This window comes from Syngnathoides biaculeatus, chromosome 13 (genome assembly GCF_019802595.1).
Source record: "Syngnathoides biaculeatus isolate LvHL_M chromosome 13, ASM1980259v1, whole genome shotgun sequence".
NCBI lineage: Eukaryota > Metazoa > Chordata > Actinopteri > Syngnathiformes > Syngnathidae > Syngnathoides > Syngnathoides biaculeatus.
Window position 1 is genome coordinate 4,329,107 of NC_084652.1, and position 24,479 is coordinate 4,353,585.

At 42.4% G+C, this 24,479-nt stretch overlaps 1 protein-coding gene across 5 annotated transcripts in view; it reads left to right on the top strand.

Moving 5' to 3' along the window:
• Nucleotides 1–24,479, top strand: part of mib1 (MIB E3 ubiquitin protein ligase 1) — a 71,676-nt gene that overhangs the window by 44,447 nt on the left and 2,750 nt on the right. For 2 of the 5 annotated variants that reach the window (XM_061838926.1, XM_061838924.1), the window contains 9 exons: nt 12,014–12,146; nt 14,855–14,941; nt 15,258–15,416; nt 17,999–18,180; nt 19,329–19,518; nt 20,682–20,760; nt 20,856–21,017; nt 22,876–22,947; nt 24,092–24,192. In XM_061838926.1, coding sequence (XP_061694910.1) covers nt 12,014–12,146; nt 14,855–14,941; nt 15,258–15,416; nt 17,999–18,180; nt 19,329–19,518; nt 20,682–20,760; nt 20,856–21,017; nt 22,876–22,947; nt 24,092–24,192 — 1,165 coding nt within the window. The remainder of the gene's footprint in view (nt 1–12,013; nt 12,147–14,854; nt 14,942–15,257; nt 15,417–17,998; nt 18,181–19,328; nt 19,519–20,681; nt 20,761–20,855; nt 21,018–22,875; nt 22,948–24,091; nt 24,193–24,479) is intronic. The other 3 variants (XM_061838925.1, XM_061838928.1, XM_061838927.1) reach the window with 3 other exon arrangements.

The following is a 24,479-nucleotide window of genomic DNA, read 5'->3' on the forward strand; positions in this document are numbered from 1 at the left end:
GCGCGCTCCCCATCTGAGTGGCATCAGAGATACACTAGCATAACAGAGAGTACAATGTGTGCATATTGACCAGAGAGACTCAGTTTCATGAATGCAAATTCTCCAATGCAGCAAGAGTACTTGAAAGCAGCGCAGTTCAGCATGCTGTGAGTTGTAGTTCTGTTGGAGGGCTTTTTTTATATAGTCGGTTTGCAGAAAACAAGCGATGAAAGCAACTCTCATGTTTAAAATCTCCTTAACATATATTTCCCCGATTAAACGTCCCTTTAAACTATGAATGATGCAATTTCCAAATATTTGTTAATACAGCACACAGAGTGTACATATTAATGCTGGTGCAGAAATGAAAATGAAGCCGCGGAGTGTAAAGTGCGCTCAGACAGTAGCATGAGAAAGTAATTGGGCCATCCTGAACCAATGGGATATTAACACGCCATTGGGCCTCTCTGACTTCCCACCTCCGCCTTCATAAATGAATCAGGACGTCCCATGGCACCAGGTGATTTAAGGCTAATTAAAGCTTAGCCTTTCCATACCCCCACCTACTTGTACCGGGGATGTCAGACATTTTATTCGGCCGCTCGCAAACAACCTTCAAGGCACGGACAATAGACTGATAACCAAGACGTCACAGGAACGCGCTCGTCGCATCTCCCTCCCCCCGTTCTTCGGTTTATGCAAATAATCCCTAATAAAAGCACGCCAACCCGGGAGCCTCAGGTACAGGCGGCAGGGGAAGGTCACATTGTAGGGGGAAATTATTCTCTTCATAGCATGGTAATGAAAAGTCTTTTACAGAGCAGAGCCTGTCAAGTTCTTGTCTCCCGGCTCCTGTGCTGCACCGCTGACTTGAACGCGACCCGCCTTGATTTACTTCGTCCACAGTGGTGCAGACAATGGCTATGTGCAACGGGCCTGATGAAGTGAAGCGTTATAACCAATTGACTGAGTGGGATGAGGGTCATGCTAAGGGTTTTGTAATAGAACTGGCCATATTAGGTCTTGTTTGTTTTGAAGCACGGATTGCCCAAATGCTTCCGACAACGAGGAGCCGTATTGACCACACTGCTTTTACCTGACTGCATATAAAAGCCATTAGCAATGTTTTTATATCTCAAAAGTCTTTTTTTGAGGGGCGTGGGTAAAAAAAGGGAATGTTTAAAAACAATAGTGATTCCTTTTCTATCAAAATGCAAAAATTGGTAGTTCTTCACAACATCTGTGTCATGTAGTGAAAATAGTACTTGGTTCCTCGGTTTTCAGTGTTCTCGATATACCAAGTTTCGAGGTTCGCGTTTTACCTTTTATCAAGGCTAGCTGCAAAACTTCCCAAGTATTTATTCACTTTTCTTGTAATACTTCCATCACCATCTATTGTCCTGGAATGCATATTACAGAGTTTTCCATCAGTTTTGGTATGTGTGAATGCAGATTTCTGTCGTCGATAATTGGAACCTATCGAAAGCTCAAAGGTTTTTATCTAAGTTGTTTATTTTTCTCTAGCCTTTGGGAACTTGAATAGTCAAAATGCAAAAATTGGAAAAAGAGATTCAAAGTGTGCATTTTTAAAAAGGATGACAGTTGAATTTCCATCAGAATTTTGAAAACAGGCTGTAAAAAAAAATATATATATATAACAGTAATGGCAGATCACTTGCAGTCCAGCGAACTGTCACTGCTTACCAAAGTTTTTGTTCACCTATCATAAACAAAGATGAAGAATAGGAAGGTTTTCCCATCACGTTCCACTGGCCTGGCATATTACCATAATTTCCGGCCTCACCCAGTACATTTGGTAAGGAAATAGCATTTGGTACATAAATAAGCCGCATCTGTGTAAAAGCTGCAAGTGCTCACATCAAAACCTACGTTGAAAAACGAGATATTTACAAAGAAAGACGGTACACAGAGTTTTAAAAGTTTTAATACCTTATCTTACCTTAACATAGCAACAACATGGTAGCACGAACTGGGCTGGTTTAAAAAAAAAAAAAAAAGCATATCAGTAAAAAACAAAAAAATCAGCTGCGGCAGCTACACAGTGGCAACATGGGAGGACAGCACTAACAGGGCAGGTAAAAAAAAAAAAAAAACATAAATCATTGAGACGCAGCAGTCACACAGCAGCAACGTGACAGTGCGGCACGAACACTCGCGTGGTGCTCTAGCTAGGGTGGCGCTAACAGGGCCAGTTTAAAAAAAAAAAAAAGACATACTGGTAAAAATCACTGAGACGGCAGTAACAAAGCAGCAACAGGCTAGCGCAGCGCTAACAGGGCTGATTAAAAAAAGACAATACCGGTAAAAGGCACTACCTCGAGTGCCCCCTTGCGGCCGTTAGAAAAAAAAAATGCACAAATTAGCCACATAAGCCGCAGGTTTGAAAGCGTGTGAAAAAAGTCGTAGCTTATAGCCCGGAAATTACGGTACATTTTTGCAATCTGTGTAAATAATCATTGTTCTGAAATCTTTTGTTTTTTTTTATCCCTGACAACACGGAAACACTTTTCATCTTTTCTGCTGCTGCTACTGTTGTTCTCGTTGTTCTCTACATACTTTTCGACAAATCTCATTGAAAGCATTTCCCAAACTACTTTTCATTTGAAGGACTTGAGGAAAAAAATAAACTATTGCAAAAATAAATGAGGAACTGTGCATAATTTATACTGGCACTGCAAGTTGGCCCACTAAGGCAGGGCTAATTAAGGTCAGAAAATGTAAATAATTTTCACATAACAATCTCTCAAGGTCCACTTCATAGCTTAGAGAAGGATCTCAATTTGTCTTTGATATTATTTCTTACCCAGAGGGTCACCTATAAACTCGGCGTCACATTTATTTCTGTTTGATTAAAGTTTTGACAGACCTAATCGCGAGATTGCATTTACTTAAATGTAATTATACACTTTATCACCCATTTTGCGTTCCGCAGCAGGTGGCAGGGCGCCGTGAATAACTTTGACGTTGTTCCTGAGCGTGACATAGTTAATGAAAGTATGCCAAACACGTCTCCTGCATCAAAGTAGCCATATGTTTTCCTGTCCCCATTAATCTCCATCGCGGATGCAGACTGTGCCCGTCCTGCCCACGTTGTCACTCCTCACTTCTCCTTGTAATTCCGTCCACTGACCGGCACACTGATTGGCTGTCAGCCCAGCCTGAGGCGGCGGACGGGGCCCCGACACACAAAGCCGCTTTACTTGCCTAGCATGCGGTGACAAACGGCGGCATCCTGGTCAATGACAAATTGCAGGCCCGAGACAACGGTCCGCAGTGGCGCTCTCCTGGGGGACTTCTGGAGATCTCTCGCAGGGTGACCCACTTTCACATTGTCTTCTACTTCGCCTTTTCTCCCTTCCTGAGAAAACAAAAACTCCCCTCTACAGCAGTCACGGGCCCCATTCCTTGTTTTGTGGTCCACATGGAAAACTCATAATTCCCATGTAATTAATCCATTAACCCACCGACTGCCAAGTGGCCCCAAAATCTCAATTCTTCATCATATCAGGGCAATTTAAACAACTCTTTGCGTCTGATATCTGCAATTGATTGCCAGCTGGTCCAGAGTGTTACCCCACTTCTTGCACAAAGTCAGTTGTGATACACATTTGCTGAAGACCTATCGAGGATAGGTGGAATGGAAAATTGATGGATGGGTACTTTGAATATGTTTGGAGGCCTGACCATCAGCTGGATGAAACACTTTTGGGCCCCTTTCTTTCCGACATTTGACCACCTAAAAACACACATGAATGGCAGGAATCCTTACAGTCACGGCAGCAGCATTGAGAAATCCTTGCAGCGTAGAGCTCATGGATTCAAGGACAGTTTGGCACAAATTATACATTTATAGATACAACAATATTCTATAAGGCAGGTTTTTTTTTTTTTTTTTTTTTTCCTCCAACTGGTCTCACTCCGGGGACTGAAGTCATTAAGTCGGGACCCAATTACTTGTGGCGGGCACGGCAGGTCTTTTGAGTGTACTGAATAATATGAATCGGTTCTTTAAAAAGATTTGTTCAAAAGGTTCGTTCACCGACTTGTTCAGTTCTTTTTCCGCCAAATCATTCAAGTGCTTCTTCATTCAGTTAGTGATCCATCCCTTTCACAAAAGGATTATGCATTGTTGTTGTCGTCAGATATTGTAAATTAGGAAAGGCGGGTAGCTAATTATCACCTACCTATCGCTCTCTCAGCGAGCTTTCGAACACCCAGCTTCGGTTGTGACTCGTGCACGCGGGTGTATCCGGCTCTGCTTTCAATCATCCTTCCGCGTCTGCCGACGTCCAGGTAGGCTCTCACCAGTCGCCCTGACCTTTCCGCATTCCACTGCGGTGGACAGCGTTGCTGGTACCGGCCTCCGCCCCCCGCCTTCCTCCTCACTCAACTTACAGCTTCTGTCATCCGATTAGTGGAAAGCTTTTTTTATACAAGTTTAGTGTGGTGTTATTATTATTATTAGATAAATAGCTTTAATCGCAATAGAGACACAAAGGGAATATGTGTGTACATATACACATTATTAATTTACATTTATATTAAATATGCATGCATATTTTTATGTGCCTGACGGAGTCGACATTAAGCATTAGCTTGAAGATACGCTATCTCTGTGAGGATGTCATGTTACGGATGTATTTATTTTCAGTTCAGTTCATTCACTAAAAAGATTTGCTCTTCTAAACAAAGCATTTTCGAACAAAACTCTACCAATTACATGGAAAACAAATGAAGCAGTTTTGTTAATACTTTGAAAATATGTCATGTTTTTAAACATTCATACATATAACTATTTATTTTTCCCTCAGCTATTGTGTAAATCAATAATGACGGCATCATCTTGGCATTGCAGCTCGCAAATCGCATTAAGGGTAACGACAGCTTGGGCGTCAATGGAGCGTTGGGAAAAGAACCAAGAAAAGGAACGATGATATCACTAAAATGCATTTGTTAGTTTTCATCCATGGGAAAGCCATATTAAGCAGTAGGAGAAAAATCGTGTTTCTTGATCCAAAAATGTAATTAACGTTATTTAGGAAACACAGTCATTTATGTTAATATCATGAAGCTTCATTTTGGACACCTAACAATAAATGGTATGAACAGTTGGAAAAAGATTACTGCAGGATACCTTTTTTTCTGAAAACCATTATTACATTTTGATGGATAAAATCTGCCAATAATTCAAATACGGTACAATTTCTCTCTCTCTCTCGCTCTCTCACACACCCACACACATCTGAGTTTTAAGCATCCTTACAACACACTCTACAGTCTCTCCTTCTATTCTTGCCCGGTTCCTGTCTTTGTGGCGGTCTGCTTCTTCCTTCACAATCATTCGATATTTTATGAGTCAATAAAAAATAATACAGCCCAGTATATGTCTCAAAACCTGATACAGGGTCGCAGTTTTTAGTGTGCCGGCAGCTACGCGGTACTCAATCACTTGGTGTGTGGAGAAGAGAAGCGTACTGTAAATTTTTATTTATTTATTTATTTTTGGTGTGACTGTCCACTAAGTTTGCATTGAGCAATGTTGCTCGGTGTGGGGGCGGGCATAAGGCTCCAGACCTACGCATATTTCCACCATTTATTTCTAAATAAAATGTTTTCCAAGATAAACATTAAGTCTCTCCAATGCAATGCTAATGCCATCTGTACATTTGGAGCACCTTTACCAGTATACTAAAGTGTACCATATTTACAGTGCATGTATTTTCAATCCAAGCAGGCTAAAAAAAAAAAAAAAAAAGTGTTACGGTACAAGCACTCGGAACGCCTTTCATGTTACATTTTTCAGGCTAGAAGCTAACGTGACAAGGTCTTTTCTTGCATAATTTGCTTGTCTAAGTCCGAACGTAAGAAGCTCCTTCCCGGTAGGAGTGCGACAGATTGAATTAGTCGGAAGTGTCCCCCCCAGCCCCCCACTCCCCTTCCCTGCAACTCCCCGTGAGAGGTTAAATTTACAGTAGGCGAGCAAATAGTTCTCCGTAACAAAGGCAACGTGTCGCAAATGCGTGATGAGGCGGGAGGGGCACGGCGGCTATCGCGTTTAAGCGGCGCACCTCTGCATTAAGTAGTTGAAGATGGCTGCAAGCAATGCAGGTGCAATAAGAACAAGAGAGAGAGAGAGAAGAGAGAGAGAGAGAGAGAGAGAGAGAGAGAGAGAGAGAGAGGAGAGAGAGAGAGAGCGAGAGCTGTGGCACACGTTCATCACTGCAGCAGTACAGCGACTACGTCCGCACGGAGAACCCTGGTGGCCGGCCCCTCCAGTGGCCGTGCTGATGAAGCAAAAGCCCGCCATCCTGATTACCTTGGCAAACATGCCATCCTTGAATTTCTTTTTCCTCTTTCATTGATTATCCTGAGTGCGCCACGCCCCCCGTTGCCCGTGCGTCCCTTACGTGTGGAACCCCCCCCGATAATAAACGTGCCACATAAAGGCTGCTCGGCCATATTTGAAGCGTGAAAGAATAAAGAAGAGATGCCTTCTTTTGTCGCAGTTCAAAGATATGCCCGGTGTGATTCTTGGATACTGATCAAGTGTTCCTCCTGCCTCGGCTGCTTTAATGCTTATTGAAAGTACAGCGTGTCCCTAACCACAAATGAGATCAGTAAGATCAGACCGGTCTTTTTTATTTATTTATTTCTAATTTCATATGTTCTTTGGGAAGAAATACACAAGCCCTTCAGTTTGCACAATCACTCCCTCCGCTCTACGATATAGAATGAGTTCCATTTAGTCGGGTTCATCCATTTGTTTGCAGATACAAATACAATAATGTCTGCTGGTGTACAGATAATGACATCAAGCTGCATTGCCTTGCAATGCAATTGTTCTATTTATAAATTTGGCTGTCAATGTTTTTATTGATAACACAGCGTGACATTGAAGCGTCCTCAGACTCTTCCTTCGTTTTGCTCAGTTTTGCAGTGTGCACGCATCCTCTAAATGACCTTCAGTCGAGCAGAAACAACTGGGCTCCCTGTTATACCTCATCAGAGCACTTAAGTTAAACAACAACGTGTAAACAATATTTTTTTTTGCCCCCTAATGAGAGAGACTTTGGTGGGTCAAAATGTGACAAATGGCTTTCCCTCTTTTATTCTCAAGTGTAAGGGATTGACTGTCCAATGAAAAAAAAAAAAGATCTCTTTCGAGAGAAAAATAATAAAAAACAAGTTTCACAGCACTTTTTTAACAGGTAAATAGAATTGGAATAGAATTCCAATCATATGTTTGCAATGTAACTGGAATTGGTACGTAAAATATGTACAGTACATAGCGTAGTCTGTCACTAACCTGTGGTAACGTAGAAGTCATCCATCCATTTTCCAAGATGCTTATCCTCACGCGATGGTCACGAGCGTGCTGGACCCAATCACAGCTGTCAACGGGCAGGAAGCAGGGTACACCCTGAACTGGTTGCCAGCCAATCGCAGGGCACATGTAGACAGACAACAGTCGCACTCACGATCACATCTAAGTGTAATTTAGCGTCTCCAATTAATGTTGCATGATTTTGCAAACTCCACTCAGGCGGGGGCTGGGATTTGAACCCCAGTCCTCAGAACTGTGAGATCAACGCTCTACAACTGTGACACTGTGCCACGCTGTATTAGTCATAATTACAGTAATTATTTTTATGCAAAAAAACTGCTGCACACTGTTCGGAACCCCAAAATGTCATCGATCGGTACAGTGTTAAAATGAGGGCCATGTCTACTGTGTATTCTAAAAATGTTTTCAGAACTTTTTGTACCGGTTACGTGAAAGCTTTATTCATTTTTAGAATTCCCAGCTGGTGGGATCATATGCTGTGGCGGGTACATGTTTGGAAGTAAATATGTGCCACCAGGATTTCAATTAAAATGCCACAGAAAATTTTCACGTGCCGCAGAAAATCGCATTGTTATTTCAAAGTGATCACATTTTCAATAGCTGTATTTCAGTTTAACTTTTCAATGTTAACAAATTCACCGTGTATAAAAAATTCTACCTTCAAAATTCAAACACAATATTTTCAGTCTCCTGAGATTCAACTAGCTACAATTCCGTAAAGCTTTTCAGTGGCATTTTTAATTCAAATCTTAATTCAAATAACGGTGGCACATATTTACTCCCATATACAAATTTCTCATCTGTTTTATTTACGGAAGTGACAAATTAGCCTGTTAAATGCCCAGAAAGCAGTTCATTGTATGCTTGGCGTAACTTCAAAATGTCAGACTAAAAATTCATTTGAAAAACACGTCCCGCTCATACAAGGTCATATTAAAGAAGAAAATGGAAAAATTAAGTATGGCAGTAACTGGGAGTGCCTTCTCGTGTCACGGCGTATTTTTAAGACCAGCTTCTTCTTCTTCTTCTTCTTTTCCTTTCGGCTTGTCCCGTTAGGGGTCGCCACAGCGTGTCATCTTTTGCCATCTTAGCCTATCTCCTGCATCTTCCTCTCTAACCCCAACTGCCCTCATGTCTTCCCTCACCACATCCATAAACCTTCTCTTTGGTCTTCCTCTCGCTCTTTTGCCTGGCAGCTCCATCCTCAGCATCCTTCTACCAATATACTCACTCTCTCGCCTCTGAACATGTCCAAACCATCGAAGTCTGCTCTCTCGAATCTTGTCTCCGAAACATCCACCCTTGGCTGTCCCTCAAACGACCTCATTTCTAATCCTATCCAACCTGGTCACTCCGAGCGAGAACCTCAACATCTTCATTTCTGCCACCTCCAGTTCTGCTTCCTGTTGTTTCTTCAGTGCCACCGTCTCTAATCCGTACATCATGGCCGGCCTCACCACTGTTTTGTAGACTTTGCCCTTCATCCTAGCAGACACTCTTCTGTCACATAACACACCAGACACCTTTCGCCAGCTGTTCCAACCTGCTTGGACCCGTTTCTTCACTTCCTGACCACACTCTCCAATGCTCTGTATTTTGACCCCAAGTATTTGAAGTCGTCCACCCTCGCTATCTCTTCTCCCTGTAGCCTCACTCTTCCCCCTCCACTTTTCTCATTCACGCACAGATATTCGGTTTTACTTCGGCTAATCTTCATTCCTCTCCTTTCCAGTGCATGTCTCCATCTTTCCAATTGTTCCTCTGCATGCTCCCTGCTTTCACTGCATATGACAATATCATCTGCGAACATCATGGTCCAAGGGGATTCCAGTCTAACCTCATCTGTCAGCCTATCCATTACCACTGCAAACAGGAAGGGGCTCAGAGCTGATCCCTGATGCAGTCCCACCTCCACTTTAAATTCCTCTGTCACACCTAAGGCACACCTCACCATTGTTCTGCTGCCATCATACATGTCCTGTACTATTTTAACATACTTCTCTGCCACACCAGACTTATGCATGCAGTACCACAGTTCCTCTCTTGGTACTCTGTCATAGGCTTTCTCTAGATCCACAAAGACACAATGTAGCTCCTTCTGACCTTCTCTGTACTTTTCCACGAGCATCCTCAAGGCAAATAATGCATCTGTGGTACTCTTTCTAGGCATAAAACCATACTGTTGCTCGCAGAAACTTACATCTGTCCTGAGTCTAGCCTCCACTACTCTTTCCCATAACTTCATTGTGTGGCTCATCAACTTTATTCCTCTATAGTTCCCACAGCTCTGAACATCCCCTTTGTTCTTAAAAATGGGAACTAGAACACTTTTCCTCCATTCTTCAGGCATCTTTTCGCCCGCTAGTATTCTGTTGAATAAGTTGGTCAAAAACTCCACAGCCATCTCTCCAAATTGCTTCCATACCTCTACCGGTATGTCATCAGGACCAACTGCCTTCCCATTTTTCATCCTTTGTAATGCCTTTCTGACTTCCCCCTTAGTAATCATTTCCACTTCCTGGTCCTTCACTCTTGCCTCTTCAACTCTTCCTTCTCTGTCATTTTCTTCATTCATCAACTTCTCAAAGTATTCTTTCCATCTATTTAGCACACTACCGGCACCAGTCAACACATTTCCGTCTCTATCCTTAATCACCCTAACCTTCTGCACATCCTTCCCATCTCTATCCCTCTGTCTGGCCAACCTGTAGAGATCCTTTTCTCCTTCTTTCGTGTCCAACCTGGTGTACATGTCTTCATATGCCTCTTGTTTAGCCTTTGCCACCTCTACCTTTGCCCTACGTCGCATCTCGATGTACTCCTTTCGCCTCTCCTCAGTCCTCTCAGTATCCCACTTCTTCTTCGCTAATCTCTTTCCTTGTATGACTCCCTGTATTATGGGGTTCCACCACCAAGTCTCCTTCTCCCCTTTCCTACCAGATGACACACCAAGTACTCTCCTGCCTGTCTCTCTGATCACCTTGGCTGTCGTCGTCCAGTCTTCCGGGAGCTTCGGTTGTCCATCGAGAGCCTGTCTCACCTCTTTCCGGAAGGCCGCACAACATTCTTCCTTTCTCAGCTTCCACCACATGGTTCTCTGCTCTACCTTTGTCTTCTTAATCTTCCTACCCACCACCAGAATCATCCTACATACTACCATCCTATGCTGTCGAGCTACACTCTCCCCTACCACTACTTTACAGTCAGTAACCTCCTTCAGATTACATCGTCTGCACAAAATATAATCTACCTGCGTGGTTCTACCGCCGCTCTTGTAGGTCACTATATGTTCCTCCCTGTTTGGAAATAAGTGTTCACTACAGCCATCTCCATCCTTTTTGCAAAGTCCACCACCATCTGCCCTTCAAAGTTCCTTTCCTGGATGCCGTACTTACCCATCACTTCTTCATCGCCCCTGTTTCCTTTACCAATATGTCCATTACAATCTGCACCAATCACAACTCTCTCGCTGTCTGGGATGCTCAGAACTACTTCATCTAGTTCCTTCCAGAATTTCTCTTTCAACTCTAGGTCACATCCTACCTGTGGTGCATAGCCGCTAACCACATTATACATAACACCCTCAATTTCAAATTTTAGTCTCATCACTCGATCTGATACTCTTTTCACCTCCAAGACATTCTTAGCCAGCTCTTCCTTTAAAATAACCCCTACTCCATTTCTCTTCCCATCTACTCCATGGTAGAATAATTTAAACCCTGCTCCCAAACTTCTAGCCTTATGTATTTTTAAGACCAGCAAACTTGTTAATTTCACCTCATTCCTAACATCGACATTTAGTGATTACAGTAAATATTATTATATTAAGCATTATTAAACACTTCTAGGCCATGAATACAGAAGAATAAAATGGGAAAATAAAAGTTTGAGCAGGTGCACATTTCACCAATTTTGCATTTAAGATGAAGGTTTATTGTCATTATTCTTTTTAAAAATAAACAGACCACCAACAACATTCTTGATTACTAGTGACAGTCAAAGTGCGTTTGTTGGTGTGATCAAACGCGGGCCATTAAACAATGACTTGTGGTGATTTCGGTGTAAAATTTCAATGCAATGGTTTGATGTCGTCGCGAGCTGTCGTTTCCAACTGAGAGGAACATAAGCAGCTCGTGAATATCTGTTTGTCATCTGAAGCACGGGACACAGGTCTGCAAAACATTTTAAAACATTAAACATATGCATAGAGCATCCAGTGACGGCTGTGAAAACGTGGATTTATGCTTCCTGCGCTGAATCTGTCATTTTGCCGCGCGTTTTTATGAAATACTTCGCCCGGAAAACAGTTTTTTTATTATGGAAATGTGACAGTTGTCGTGAGACGGCCATGATTAATCGCCGCGCTCGTTGTAAATAACGGTGCTTTTGGGGAAGCCACTCATCCTTTAAGTTGATTAAATGTGCTTTTAACCATGTATGAAAATGGCTTGTGGTGTAAATGGATCATTCTGCATTTCAGATGCTCAAAACTGGCAAACTTTGTTTGCTCAAACCACCACCTCGCCCCATACCCGCAGACGCAGCTGGATTAATTTTGACATTTCATATCACTAATTTAGACCTTTCCTCTGATTGATTTTATCGCTTTTCTCTCACTTGTTCCCTCACTGCTACTTTTTTTTTTTTTTTTTTTTTACCTCTTTGCAGTGCGATGCGTGTGCTGCTATCCAAGCTGCCCAGGCCCTGGATCGTGGATGAGAAAAAGGATGACGGCTACACCGCCCTGCACTTGGCGGCCCTCAACAACCACGTGGAGGTGGCGGAGTTGTTGGTTCATCAGGTAAACGGCACGCAAGCGGGCGAACGGGCCCCCTCGCTCGTTTAAATGGCTGGCGACAGATGCGGCAACTTGTGCTCCCTGCAGCCGACCGAACTGTAGTAGGCCAGTCGAAGCTGCTATATTTATTTATTTTAAATTGAGTCCTTACGTTTGCAGCGCTTCCAGGAGTGTTCTTTAAGGGAGTGTACCTTCCTCCTCCTCCTCCTCCTCATGCAATCATAGTCACGGTCTCCTTCTCGCATCTTTGTAATTCCCCCGAGACTTGGAAGAGTTTGCCGTAAAAGTCACCTGACCAAGCAGCAACTGGGTTATTTAGGACAAGGTGCACGCCAGATATATAGCTGCAGTGTTCCCCAAATGGTTTGGTAAACCTTACCCCCCCTTCCCCATAATTCTCTGCAATGGGGCTGTTTCGCAGCGATGCTTCAGCCTTCTGTTTAGCGCTCGCGCAGTGTGCACTGCAGATTCCCCCCGCCGGCCACCCAGCCAGTCTTATTTCTTGCAGAATTAATTAGCTAACCAATAGCAATGATTAGCTTCCCTGCACATCTTCTCAGCTGAGGAGTTTGCAATTTTTGGCAGTAATAATCCCACATTGTGTTGTTGTTTGATACTTTTTTTTTTCTTTTTTTTGTACACAGCCCGCTTGCCCTTCTCATGACAGACAAGGTTAAATAAACAGAAGGTTCTGTTATGGTACATGAGGCCTGAATGTTTAGTCCATTTTTCATCATTCAGACAATTATTTTTGCATCTTACAGCGCAACCTTCAAGCATTTTATGGAAAATATTCCTTTGTAGTCCACCAAAGTACTTGGGAGGCTGAATAAGCCATCTTTCATGACGTCACACAAACCTCATGAGACTTCAAATGAATCATCCTGCCCGTGCAAGTATGATAATGACAATAGAACCTGAAATTCACTGCAATCCAGCTCTTTGAGTGTTATGTTAGAGAAATTCATTCATCCACTCATCTACTGTATACTATAGACGATCGTTACAGATTGTATCGCGATTTTCCGTATTCGGTATGCGGGTGAGTTGGAACCTTTCCTATATGACTTCAAGGCGAGAGGCGGGTACACCCTGGACTCATTGCCAGCCAGTGGCTGGGTACGTAGAATAAGGGCTGATACGGGTGTGGATTTTGATTCGCACTCCGCACTAACTAATCCATTCCCTCCCTATCCTGAGTGTTAAAAAAAATCCTTTTACCCATTCATGGGCAGGGTGGCAGTTTTTTGCCTTATTGAGATAAAAGTCTCCTAATACGCCACAATCAAGGAAATAACACTTCTTTTTCGTTTAAAGCATAAAACAAAAGATGTACCCTCTCGCGGGGAGCGTCCCAAAACTGGGACAGGGAGGTTATCAGTTCTGTGAAGTGGTACATACTAGAGATATGTTTATTAATTAATTCTTATTCTAGAACGACACTTGCGCATTAATACTACTGATGGAATTGCATTTTGAAGACAAACTTGGTTGCATTCTGACCTTTCTCTGTTTCTTCTCTTGGAAAACGCTCCATGTGTACTTGAGGCAGCCATGTTGGGTCAGGAAGGAAAGGGAAATAACTCTGTGCTAACTTTGACCGAAGAGTTATCCTCTCCTGATACAATTTTTTGGCTTCAGATTAAAACACTTAAATATTTTGATATACTAAAGGGATATAATGCGTGAAAATCATCATGTCCCAAAAATGGGATGGTTCCCACGAATGGGTTAAGATAAACAAATGTAACTAAAGTAAACGTAAAATGCTGTTTTTAAATGAAAAAAAAAAGCTATTCAAAGCTACGTCTGTTTCTTATGTGGAAAAACAAATGCCCTCCCTTGTTAGATCATGAATACTTGACGCTGAACACATTTTTAGGTTAATTTTCACTAACCCACGCCTGATTACCTTCACATCTGTTCAATTAAGAAGTCACTTAAACCTATTTGACAAAATGAAGTCAACTATAATATCTCAAAAGGCTGTAACAGAATGCCACAGTCCAAAGATAATCAAGAAATAACTGTTCAATCGTTTAGTCTGGAATGGGTTACAAAGCTATTTCTAAAGCTCTAGGAGGCCACTGAAAAAGAATAAAACACGTGAACTGCTTCAGGACAGCAGAATATAGTGTGGACTATCAAGATAAAAGTTTTAATATTTTGGAAATTGTGGAAAGTGAAGACGAATACCAGCAGTAAAACATGGTGTAATGGTCTGGGGCTTCTTTTCTATTTCAGGACATGAAGTCATTGAAACTATTGAGTTTTGCTGTTTACCAGAAAATCCTGATGGAAAGTGTTTGGCCACTTCGGTTCTGCAGCACGACAACGATTCAAAACACTCCAGCAAGTCATCTTCTGAATGGCTTAAGGAAAAAAAACAAAACATAATGAAGGTTTAGGAGCAGCCGACTTGAAGTTTGGACTTGAATCCGATTGAAATGCTGCTGTGGCCCCAGCTAGTCATTAAGTTTAGGGTGGGCCATTACCTTTTCAACACAGGTTCAGCTTTGATTTCCCCATTACTTCGGTGATATTTTTCTGAAATTTACACTTGTTTGATGATTGATGGGGGGAAAAAAATGAAAAATTGTGTGAGGGGCCAATATTTTTTTTTATCAAGGCACAGGATCTGCCCTATGTGAATGTAGTCATCGATTTGCTTAATTTCACGTCTTCCCTTTTTGTTCTCGTCTGGTTCCCAGGGGAATGCCAGCTTGGACATCCAGAACGTCAACCAGCAGACAGCCTTACACCTGGCGGTTGAGCGCCAGCACACTCAGATTGTCAGAGTAAGACCGCGCACTCGTGCTCTCGTTCTTTCCTCATTGTGTTTTTTATGTCAAACATAGTTAGCCACTACAGTAATGCGGCGTTTGCACAAATCTTTTTTGTATTGAGTTTACAAGGCTGCCATCTTGTGGATGCAATAAAAAAGGAACATGTTAAAGCGCAGCCCTCACAATATTGGAAACTGAACGGTGCCACCAGAGACGTGGAAACCCGCTTTGTGGCATTTATGATGTGCCGTTAGAGGAAAGGAAAAAAAAAAAAAAGGATGGCCACTGAAAGAGTGTTCTTTTGTTCCTTGCCACGTTTATGTGACAGCTGCTAGTGCGAGCAGAGGCCAAGCTGGATGTCCAGGACAAGGATGGGGACACACCGCTCCACGAGGCACTGCGACACCACACGTTGTTCCAGTTGCGGCAACTACAGGATATGCAGGACGTCAGCAAAGTGGAGCCCTGGGAGCCCTCCAAGAATACGGTAGACGTTCGCTTTTTTTCATGGCCTGCTCAGCGTCTTTATAAACTAAACTAAAATAAAATAAATAGTGAAACTTCATTTATGACTCACAAAGTGGAATGTTTGGGGAATTTGTTGTTTTGATGATTATAGTTGACTTCAAAACCAAAAAAATAACTAAAATAATGACATGGAAATTGCCTTCAAAATAAAACAAATTTCCCATGTGTTTGATTCAATATAGTCAGAGTTTCACTTATTTAGTTGAACCACTGAAATAAATGAACTTTTCTACCATATTCCAATTTATTGTAAAGCACCTCGAAGCATTTTTGTTAGTGTTAGTGTTTTTCAGACCCGATTTAATGCAAAGTAATTTAATAAACTGCAATACTGCCTCATTACAGGTTTAGGTGCAGCTAAAAAATCCTGCGATAACTTCTGAAAATTTGATTCATAACTTTTTCTTTTATAGTTATATCTTACAAATACAGTCTCATGCCCACAATTTCAAACACTAAGTCAGTGAATGTTGTGAGACTTGAGCTAAGCAAGCATCTCGACGATGAGCGGCACAAATGTCACATCGTGGTTCCTTTATTTTCCTTTAATTTTGGGTTTTTATACATGAAATTACAAGTCAATGACATTTGTAAATGTTAACATTTAAAACATTGTTCAATTAATTGTCTTTTGGGTCCCACAGATTGAATCTGGAGCTAAAGAACTTTACCTGGGTGTTCACGTTTGAAGAGTGTACTTATTTTTTTGTCATTACAAAAACTGGACCATTCTCTGAAGAACCTTCAACCATGTTTCGCAAAGTTGTCAATAGCTCTGGTCTCGTCTCCTTAAATCTCGCCGCCAATTAGTGAATAGACACCGTCTACTTATGCAGTTATGAGTCATGCTGTCTGTATTTAGAGTTGTCTTATCAGCATTCCGGCATGGTCCATTTCACGCCTGTATGAAGATCAGTACGGGAGGCCGTGGCAGTCGTGTGAAAAATGACGACACTTCCCATTTGGACGGCGAGCTCAGAGCTGAGAGCTCCCCCATGTCTCGCACCGCTGCTCGCGCACTACTTAGCCCATCACTCAAGACTGCAGCCTGACACTTGTAGGGAGGCGGCCAAGCGGGTCCCACAGTAGCTTGAACAAGTTTATCCCAGAGAGAGAGAGAGAGAGAGAGAGAGAGAGAGAGAGAGAGAGAGAGAGAGAGAGAGAGAGGAGAGGGAGAGGGAGAGGGAGGCCACTGTGTCCCTTTCGGGCCCAATTGACTCATTGTTTCCCCCTACATGGATGGCTTGAAGATCTACTGCACCTACAGGAATGCAACATAGCTGCGACATTCGTTCTGTCTTAAGTGGAGTACACACATACTGAAAGGCTGTCCATATTTGACCATTTTCTTACCCTTGTGATCAAAGTGATCAGAGGTTCAATTATCTGATGGTTCTGTAAAATTATCAGCGATTAATCTTCTTTAATATTTAAATTATCCTGTTTATGCTGTGGTGTAAGATTTTTTTGTTTTTCTTTTCCTTCTTGAGGCAAAATCTCAAGATCTCTAAAAACAGGGGTGCCCAGACTTTTTTGCCCCAAGACTCCCTAATTGTGACATGAAACAGGACGATAGGCAATCTCGAAGCGACCTGAAGCTCACACTGTTGCCGCGCATGAATAGAGAGCAACCGTTTTTGTTGACTGTTCATCTTGTGTGTCTCTTAAGCCAAACCCAATTTCTTCGGTCAAACGTGTTACAGCGCCACCTTTTTTGACACACGATCCAATCTGTCCACCAATTACGTTTTCCTAGCCAGTCAGTCTGTCAGCCAAACGTGTGCTACTAGCCCAAGTCAGTGACGGTGCCCTATTTGGGGCCTGATTGATGATGCAATCCGTGTCAGGGTGTTGCACAATCCAGCGTGGAACACTTGAGAAGGCTACCCCGTCAGTCCTCTGCTTCCCGTCCATGACCGGTCGTTCTCGAGTTCATCTCTTTGTGCTGGTTTGTTGACCAGCCTGCTGATCTCGGCCTGTAACCAGGAATGCTTCCACCTCAAGGTTCTGTTACGACCTCGTGCCCTGTTAAGTCTCGTTTCCCAGTTTACCTATCACAGTTTATCTCGGATTGGTTATTATCTCTTTCAAATTTCCGGGTGCGCGGCAACTACATCCTAAAATGACAAAAAGAACCCGGTGACGTCCCTATGGAAGACATCAATATGTTTGATGGGGTTTTGATCATCTTGAGTACACAACGCACAACGAGAGCACACACATGGCAATGTTTTTTTTTCCCTTCATGTGTCGGGTCTCTCATGTACACGGTACTTTATTTCCTTTGTCCCACATCACAGCTCCTGGTCCCCTCTTCAAGATGCAAACAGAATTAGCTACATTGTCTACATGCTGACGACTGTCACACTCTGATGAGGGGGATGTTGCAATAATGACATTTCAGAATAGGTCATGCTACGAGAGAGGCTTCTTAAAACATTTCTCTGATTGGATAATTGCTCGTGATCCGACGCCACTCCGACATGGATCTTCTGATTCCGTCTGCTGTGGCTCACCGCCCGTTTGTATGTCTCCCTGCAGTTAATTATGGGCTTGGGCACCCAGGGGGCAGAGAAGAAGAGCGCAGCGTCCATCGCTTGCTTCCTGGCCGCCAATGGAGCCGACCTGACCATTCGTAACAAAAAGGGCCAGTCGCCTCTGGATTTGTGTCCTGACCCCAGCCTCTGCAAGGCGCTGGCCAAATGCCACAAAGAGAAGAGCAGGTAAACAATATGGAGTCCACAGCTAAAGAGCGTAGCACTCGACACTGTATTAAGCAGTCTCATATACCACTACGCAAGACATTCCATCCATCCCTGAACTGGTTGCTAGCCAATCGCAGGGCACATCGAGACAAACAGCTGCACTCACAATCACACCTAGGGGCAATTTAGAGTGTCCAATATAATGGTGTGTGTTTTTGGGATGTGGGAGGAAACGATTGCCCGAAGGAAACCCACGCAGGCACGGGGAGAACATGCAAACTACACAGGCGGGTCCAGGATTGGACTCGGGACCTAAGACTTTCCATTCTTGTTAAATTAAAAAAAAAAAAAAAAAAAGACAAATATTGTGTTTAGTAAGTTTTGAATGCAGTATTGACAATTTGAATGAACCTTCGGGAATGAACATATGTGAAGCGATTAATGTTTTTCAAATTCTATTACTAAATTCATCACCTTTTAAAATATTGTTTAACGAAATAGTTTTTGATCATTACAATATATTTGATTGCCGTTTATTCATTATTTTCACAACGAAGATACAGTTGGGCATTTAACTTTTTTGTTTTTAAAAAGCAAATGAAGATACTTGTCAGTTAACTCCAGTTGTGCAAAAATAATTAGTAATAACTGCTATAATTAACATTTTACAACAGAATTTTAAAAATATAGTTTTTATTAATATCTGAATTTAAATTCTTCAGTAACATGCAACCTATATGTAATCCTTTTTGCAAAAATTAAAATTGTTTTTAATTTATCTACTATTTTTCAAAAATAAAATATTGAAGGTACAGATTAATTTTAAATTCACTAATTTACCACAGTAGAAGGGGAGGGTGCAATAAATGATCCCTTGGCTCGTCCATGTTTGAGCTCAAAAGTGTTTACATATGCTGTTGATTGATTGTCAGAAAACACTGTAGATTTTTTTTTTTGTTTTTACGATTAAAACTAATTTGGGTGGTTGAGTTCTGACGTTCCCATCTCATTAAAGGCAGACATTTATGTATCCACAGAAAGTAGGACATATAAGCCAAAATGTGACAACTAGAAAAGCAAATGAGCAGCATAGCGACACTTTAATAGTTGAATATGTTCGTTCCGGTCTCTCATTTCCTGATGTCGTTCACTGTGTGATTTCACAGCGGCCAAGTGGGCACGCGCAGCCCATCTCTGAACAGCAACATGGAGTCCTTGGAGGAGTGCATGGTGTGCTCCGATATGAAGAGAGACACTCTCTTCGGTCCGTGCGGCCACATCGCCACATGCTCCCTCTGCTCGCCGCGTGTCAAGAAGTGTCTCATCTGCAAAGATCAGGTCCAGTCACGGACCAAGGTATCGCAAACGTTCAGCGTAGCTCCATGTTTTCTTGATCTTTCGCTTCCTATTGGAGTAAAGAAGACCACGTCTTTACTTGTGGCCCTATTACGTGAATCCATTTTAGGAAGTTATATCACATGTGCCACAAGAAAAGTCCTTGGTAGACCTGTGATAAAACACTCCCAAAACAAAGCCATAAAGGCGCATTATGTGTACCTATTTAGGGAAATGAATATGTATTGATTGGCATTTGGCAGGAATTGGAATAGGAGCCACTATTTGAGGACGTAAGTACGTTAATCATAAACATCTGTTCTTTGCGTCATATTACTACCTGGGTTTTTTTTTTTTTTTATTGATCATTATTTATTTGACTTTAGACATTTATTTATTATTTCTTGTTCCTGTCACCTGGCAACTAATCGAGACGCAGTTTCTATTCAAACAAGAGCCACTATTTCAGGATATGCCGTAACAGTAGTCTGCTTCCCGTGAGTTTTTTTTTTTCCCCTGATGGAGGACAAAAAGGGAGGCATGTATTTATTGACGTCATACCCACCCACTAATTGAGACGTAGCGTTAATTCAAGGGGATGCTGCTATTCGAGGAAATACAGGAAAAAGAACCAATTCTCTGATCTCTGTGTCCTACCTACTTTTTTCCTCACGGAGCAAAAACTGAGGCGTTGATTGTTATTATTATTGCAGCCTGTATTCAGGAAGGGACCGTTATGTATGGAAATATGGTAATAATTAAGTAAACTTCGCCAGTTGGCCTCACAGTTCTGAGGTCCCGGGTTCGATCCCGGCTCAGCCTGTGTTGAGTTTCCATGTTCTCCCCGTGCCTGCGTGGGTTTTCTCCGGGTGGGCACTCTGGTTTCCTCCCACATCCCCAAAACATGCAACATTAATTGGACTCTCTAATTTGCCCCGAAGTGTGATTGCGAGTGTGACTTTTGTCTGTCTCCATGTGCCCTGCGATTGGCTGGCGACCAGTTCAGGGTGTACCCCGCCTCCTGCCCGTTGACAGCTGGGATAGGCTCCAGCACCCCCTGCGACCCTTGTGAGGATAAGCGGCAAAGAAAATGCATGGATGGATGGATAGCACGAGAGTTTCATCATGTTACTTTGTGTATTTGTTCACATGGTATCCATTCCCCGTTTGTGTGTCACCTACAGATTGAGGAGTGCGTGGTGTGCTCTGACAAAAAGGCGGCTGTGTTGTTCCAGCCCTGCGGCCACATGTGCGCTTGTGAGAGTAAGTTATGCACGTCAAAATGTCGCCACCGTACACATTTATGAAATTTACGAAATGCAAAGGGATGTGAACTGTTTCCCTGTTTATCCGTCCAGACTGTGCCAGCCTCATGAAGAAGTGCGTACAGTGTCGGGCTGTGGTGGAGCGCCGTACCCCCTTCGTGCTTTGTTGTGGGGGGAAAGGTATGGAGGATGATGATGATGCCGCAGATGATGATGATGATGATGATGATGTGGATGATGATGATGATGACATTAGTGAGTGAATCTTCCACATGTTCCCTTTTAATTCCTTTACTTTCTTGCCTTCTTTTCCCTCCTTTAGCTGCCGCCTTGTTTTTAGCATGTCCTTTCTCATGTTTGCATCATTTATGTTTACATCAATTTTGACTTATCAATGCTTATAATTAGCTTCATCAATGAATGTACTATTGCCTAATGGGGAAAGTAATATAACTTCTGTAGAAGTAGGCCCGTATGTACTTTTACATGAGCTGTCGTGAATGTGAATACGATTGGCTCCGAAGCCCCCGTGACAGTAAATATCATGTATATGAGGTATGTTTTAACGAAGCGTGTAAATACTTTGGTCTGGTTGCATTTGCACTCCCATCTTTGAATCCCATCTGTTAGTGACACGGCCTTTTATTATTTTTATGGTTCACACTTCTGGTTCAATTTTACCTCTCACATATTCTACTTTTGTGTTGAGTTAAAAGGGAAACTGTTGCAAGGTCACCGATTTAAAAAAAAAAAAAAAAAAAAAATAATAATTAAAAAAAAAAAAGTGTGCGTTTATGTATACGTGTGTGTATATGTATATACAGGGAGTCCTCGGGTTAAGATGGTCGCGACCTAAGACGTTTGGACTTTACAACGCTGGTCCCCTGTCCGGCATTTTGTCTGACTAATGCTCGTCCGTATTTGTGAGGTTGATACTTATCTTTGCATTTTTCGTCCTCCTTTTTAGACATTATGGCCCCAAAGAAGAAAGGTGTGTCATTTAGTAATGCTTCGGCATCCAAAAGAAAATCTATGCCCATGGAAACGAAGCTCAAGATCATAAAAAGATTGGAGAAAGGAGAGACACCAACACCACCAAGGCTTCAGTCGGTCGACCGTGGTGACAATTATTAAAGACAAATCCCGTTTTTTAGCGCATGTGAAGGGTTCCGTTCCTATGTCGGATACAATGATCACAAAACAAGGTTCTTTGATACTTGTCGAGATGGAAACGAATGAGGGCCAGGTTCCTTCACAAAAGCTTAGCCTCCCCTTCTTCTCCATCCACCTCTCAGCAGTAATACTACGTACATCATCTTGTTTATTTCAAAGTATGATGATGTAAATTTTGACTTTAACCCATTCATGGGCAGGGTGGCAAGTTTTTGCCTTATTGAGATAAAAGTCTCCTAACAGGCCACAATCAAGGCAATAACACCTCTTTTTCATTTCTGGTTAAGTTATAGGATATCTTTATGAATTTATAATCTCTTCCCAAAAATGTAACTGCTAACTTTGACCGATGAGTTATCCTCTCCTGGTACCAAATTATGGCTTCAAACACTTAAATATTTTGATATACTGAAAGATATAATCCGTGAAAATCATGATGTCCCAAAAATGGGACTCTGCCCACTTAACTTAAGTCAAAATTTGAGTTAAGTCACTACTGTAGGAACGGATCTCGGTCGTGGACCAAGGACTCCCTGTATTTATACACACTCACAGCATACAGTGTGTGTGTGCATATGTACACACACACACTCATATTTATATATACATATACACACACACACAAATAATATAATGCTTTCATTGTGTCTTGGTGTTGGGGAGGGTGGAAGCAGGCATACACCCATGCAAGGGGGGCAGCAATTACCACTGGATCCCCTCCTCTCCTCCGGGCTCTTAATAATCAGGTGCATGAGTTGCTAGCAAGTCAATCACGTGACTCCTTTCAAAAGGTTCCGTTTTCCCCCTACTTATTTCCTGCTGGCTTCTTCTTCAAATCTTTCTGAACCTCCCTTTAGAGGCTTGTAGTGAGTAGTTCCACTGGTCCCACGGGCCAGCTTCTAGCCGTAGCCGCTGTAACAATGTGACTGGTTATTCCCAGCAGGGAGCTCAAACTCTATGGCAGGGGGATCGCAGGATCTTCTCCAGCCCAACAATCTGGCACTAAGTTGGTGTAAGTATGCCTCCACAATCCCCTCTCCCTAATCAAAGTTCTGACCACGCTGCTGCCCTGGCCTCCCCTACCCCCACCCCCCACTTCTGTTTTCATTTTACCAACCCGTGCTCGCGCACACCCACACTTACTGTAACTGGGTAGACGGACGTCGATCCATATACGCTGATGAGGAACTTGCACAAAAAATGAAATGTAATGCAAGAGCTGTGTGAAAAATGTATCTTACTGAACCGCGACGGCATTAATTACATGAAGGAAAAAAAACGGTCTTTTTTTTGTGTTTATTTGGGAAGACTACTGTTTTCATATATATGCCATAGGTACACAAATTTAGTCTCTAAACCAGAGGTGTCAAACTCATTTTTCTCACGGGCCGCATCGTAGTTCCGGCTTCCCTCAGAGGGCTGTTGTGACTGAAACAATAAAAATATTTAATCGTCTCATCATATTCACATCATCAATGTATGTACTAGTTTTGGAACCAGAAATCAAGGGAAATGTGCTTGTAATATCTCAACTTCATCATTTATGATACTGACATTTTGAAATTTTGGTTCAGATTTTGCAAGAATTATGAAAATTGACACTAGATTTGGGTCCACGGCCCACATAAAATCTTGTGGCGGGCCAAATCTGGCCCCTTGGCCCGGGTTTGACACCTGAGCTCTCAACCATTTCATCCATAATGTACACACAATGCAAACTAAAACCACATTAATAAACATTTTGTTGAACGGACACCAATAACACTGAGCATTATTGCCTTTAATGCAGCTCGTGTATTGCATTTCATGACCTCACCAGTGAGACTCAAATGTATTTCTCTTAATTATCTCCTTACTGAGAGCACAGATGAGCCATTATGGCAGCGCTCCATTCGTGTTTTTACAGTTGCCGCGGACTTAAACATGCCAAATGTATTTGCCCGTGTTAGATGATATCTCTTAAACAGCAACACGAGGCTAAAGGGTTGCGCTGCCAAATGTTCTCCTTATGCTTTCTCCTTATGCTTGTAATATAACGGTGCTCGCAGAGCGAATCGTAAAAAAGAAAAGTAGAGAGCCTCTGATTTTTTTTTTTTTTTTCCTCTCTTCTTTTCTCTCTTAACGTCCCTGTGTGTGGTTGTGATGTATCTAAACAGCTAGCGGCAACATCCCCGCCCTGCAAAGGGACAAGGACAACACCAACGTCAACGCTGACGTTCAGAAGCTCCAGCAGCAGCTCCAGGACATCAAGGAGCAGGTGAGCCAGTGTTCAGGCTAGCGACGAAACAAAAAGAACATTTGATATCATAACGATCATGACCAAAATCTTACGATTGTCATGTGCGACTTTTGGCTTGTTCTGTCAGGGGGTTCTTGCCACAGCAAGTCACTCGTATTATTTATTTGCCACAGTTTTTATGCTAAATGCAGTTCCTGATGCAGTCCCGTTTTATTTTCAAAACAAAGATATCCTGTCAGCCATTATGTACTTTTGTGTACATATTGTTTTCAAAATAAAATCTGTTTCTTTCTTAGTTTTTTGCG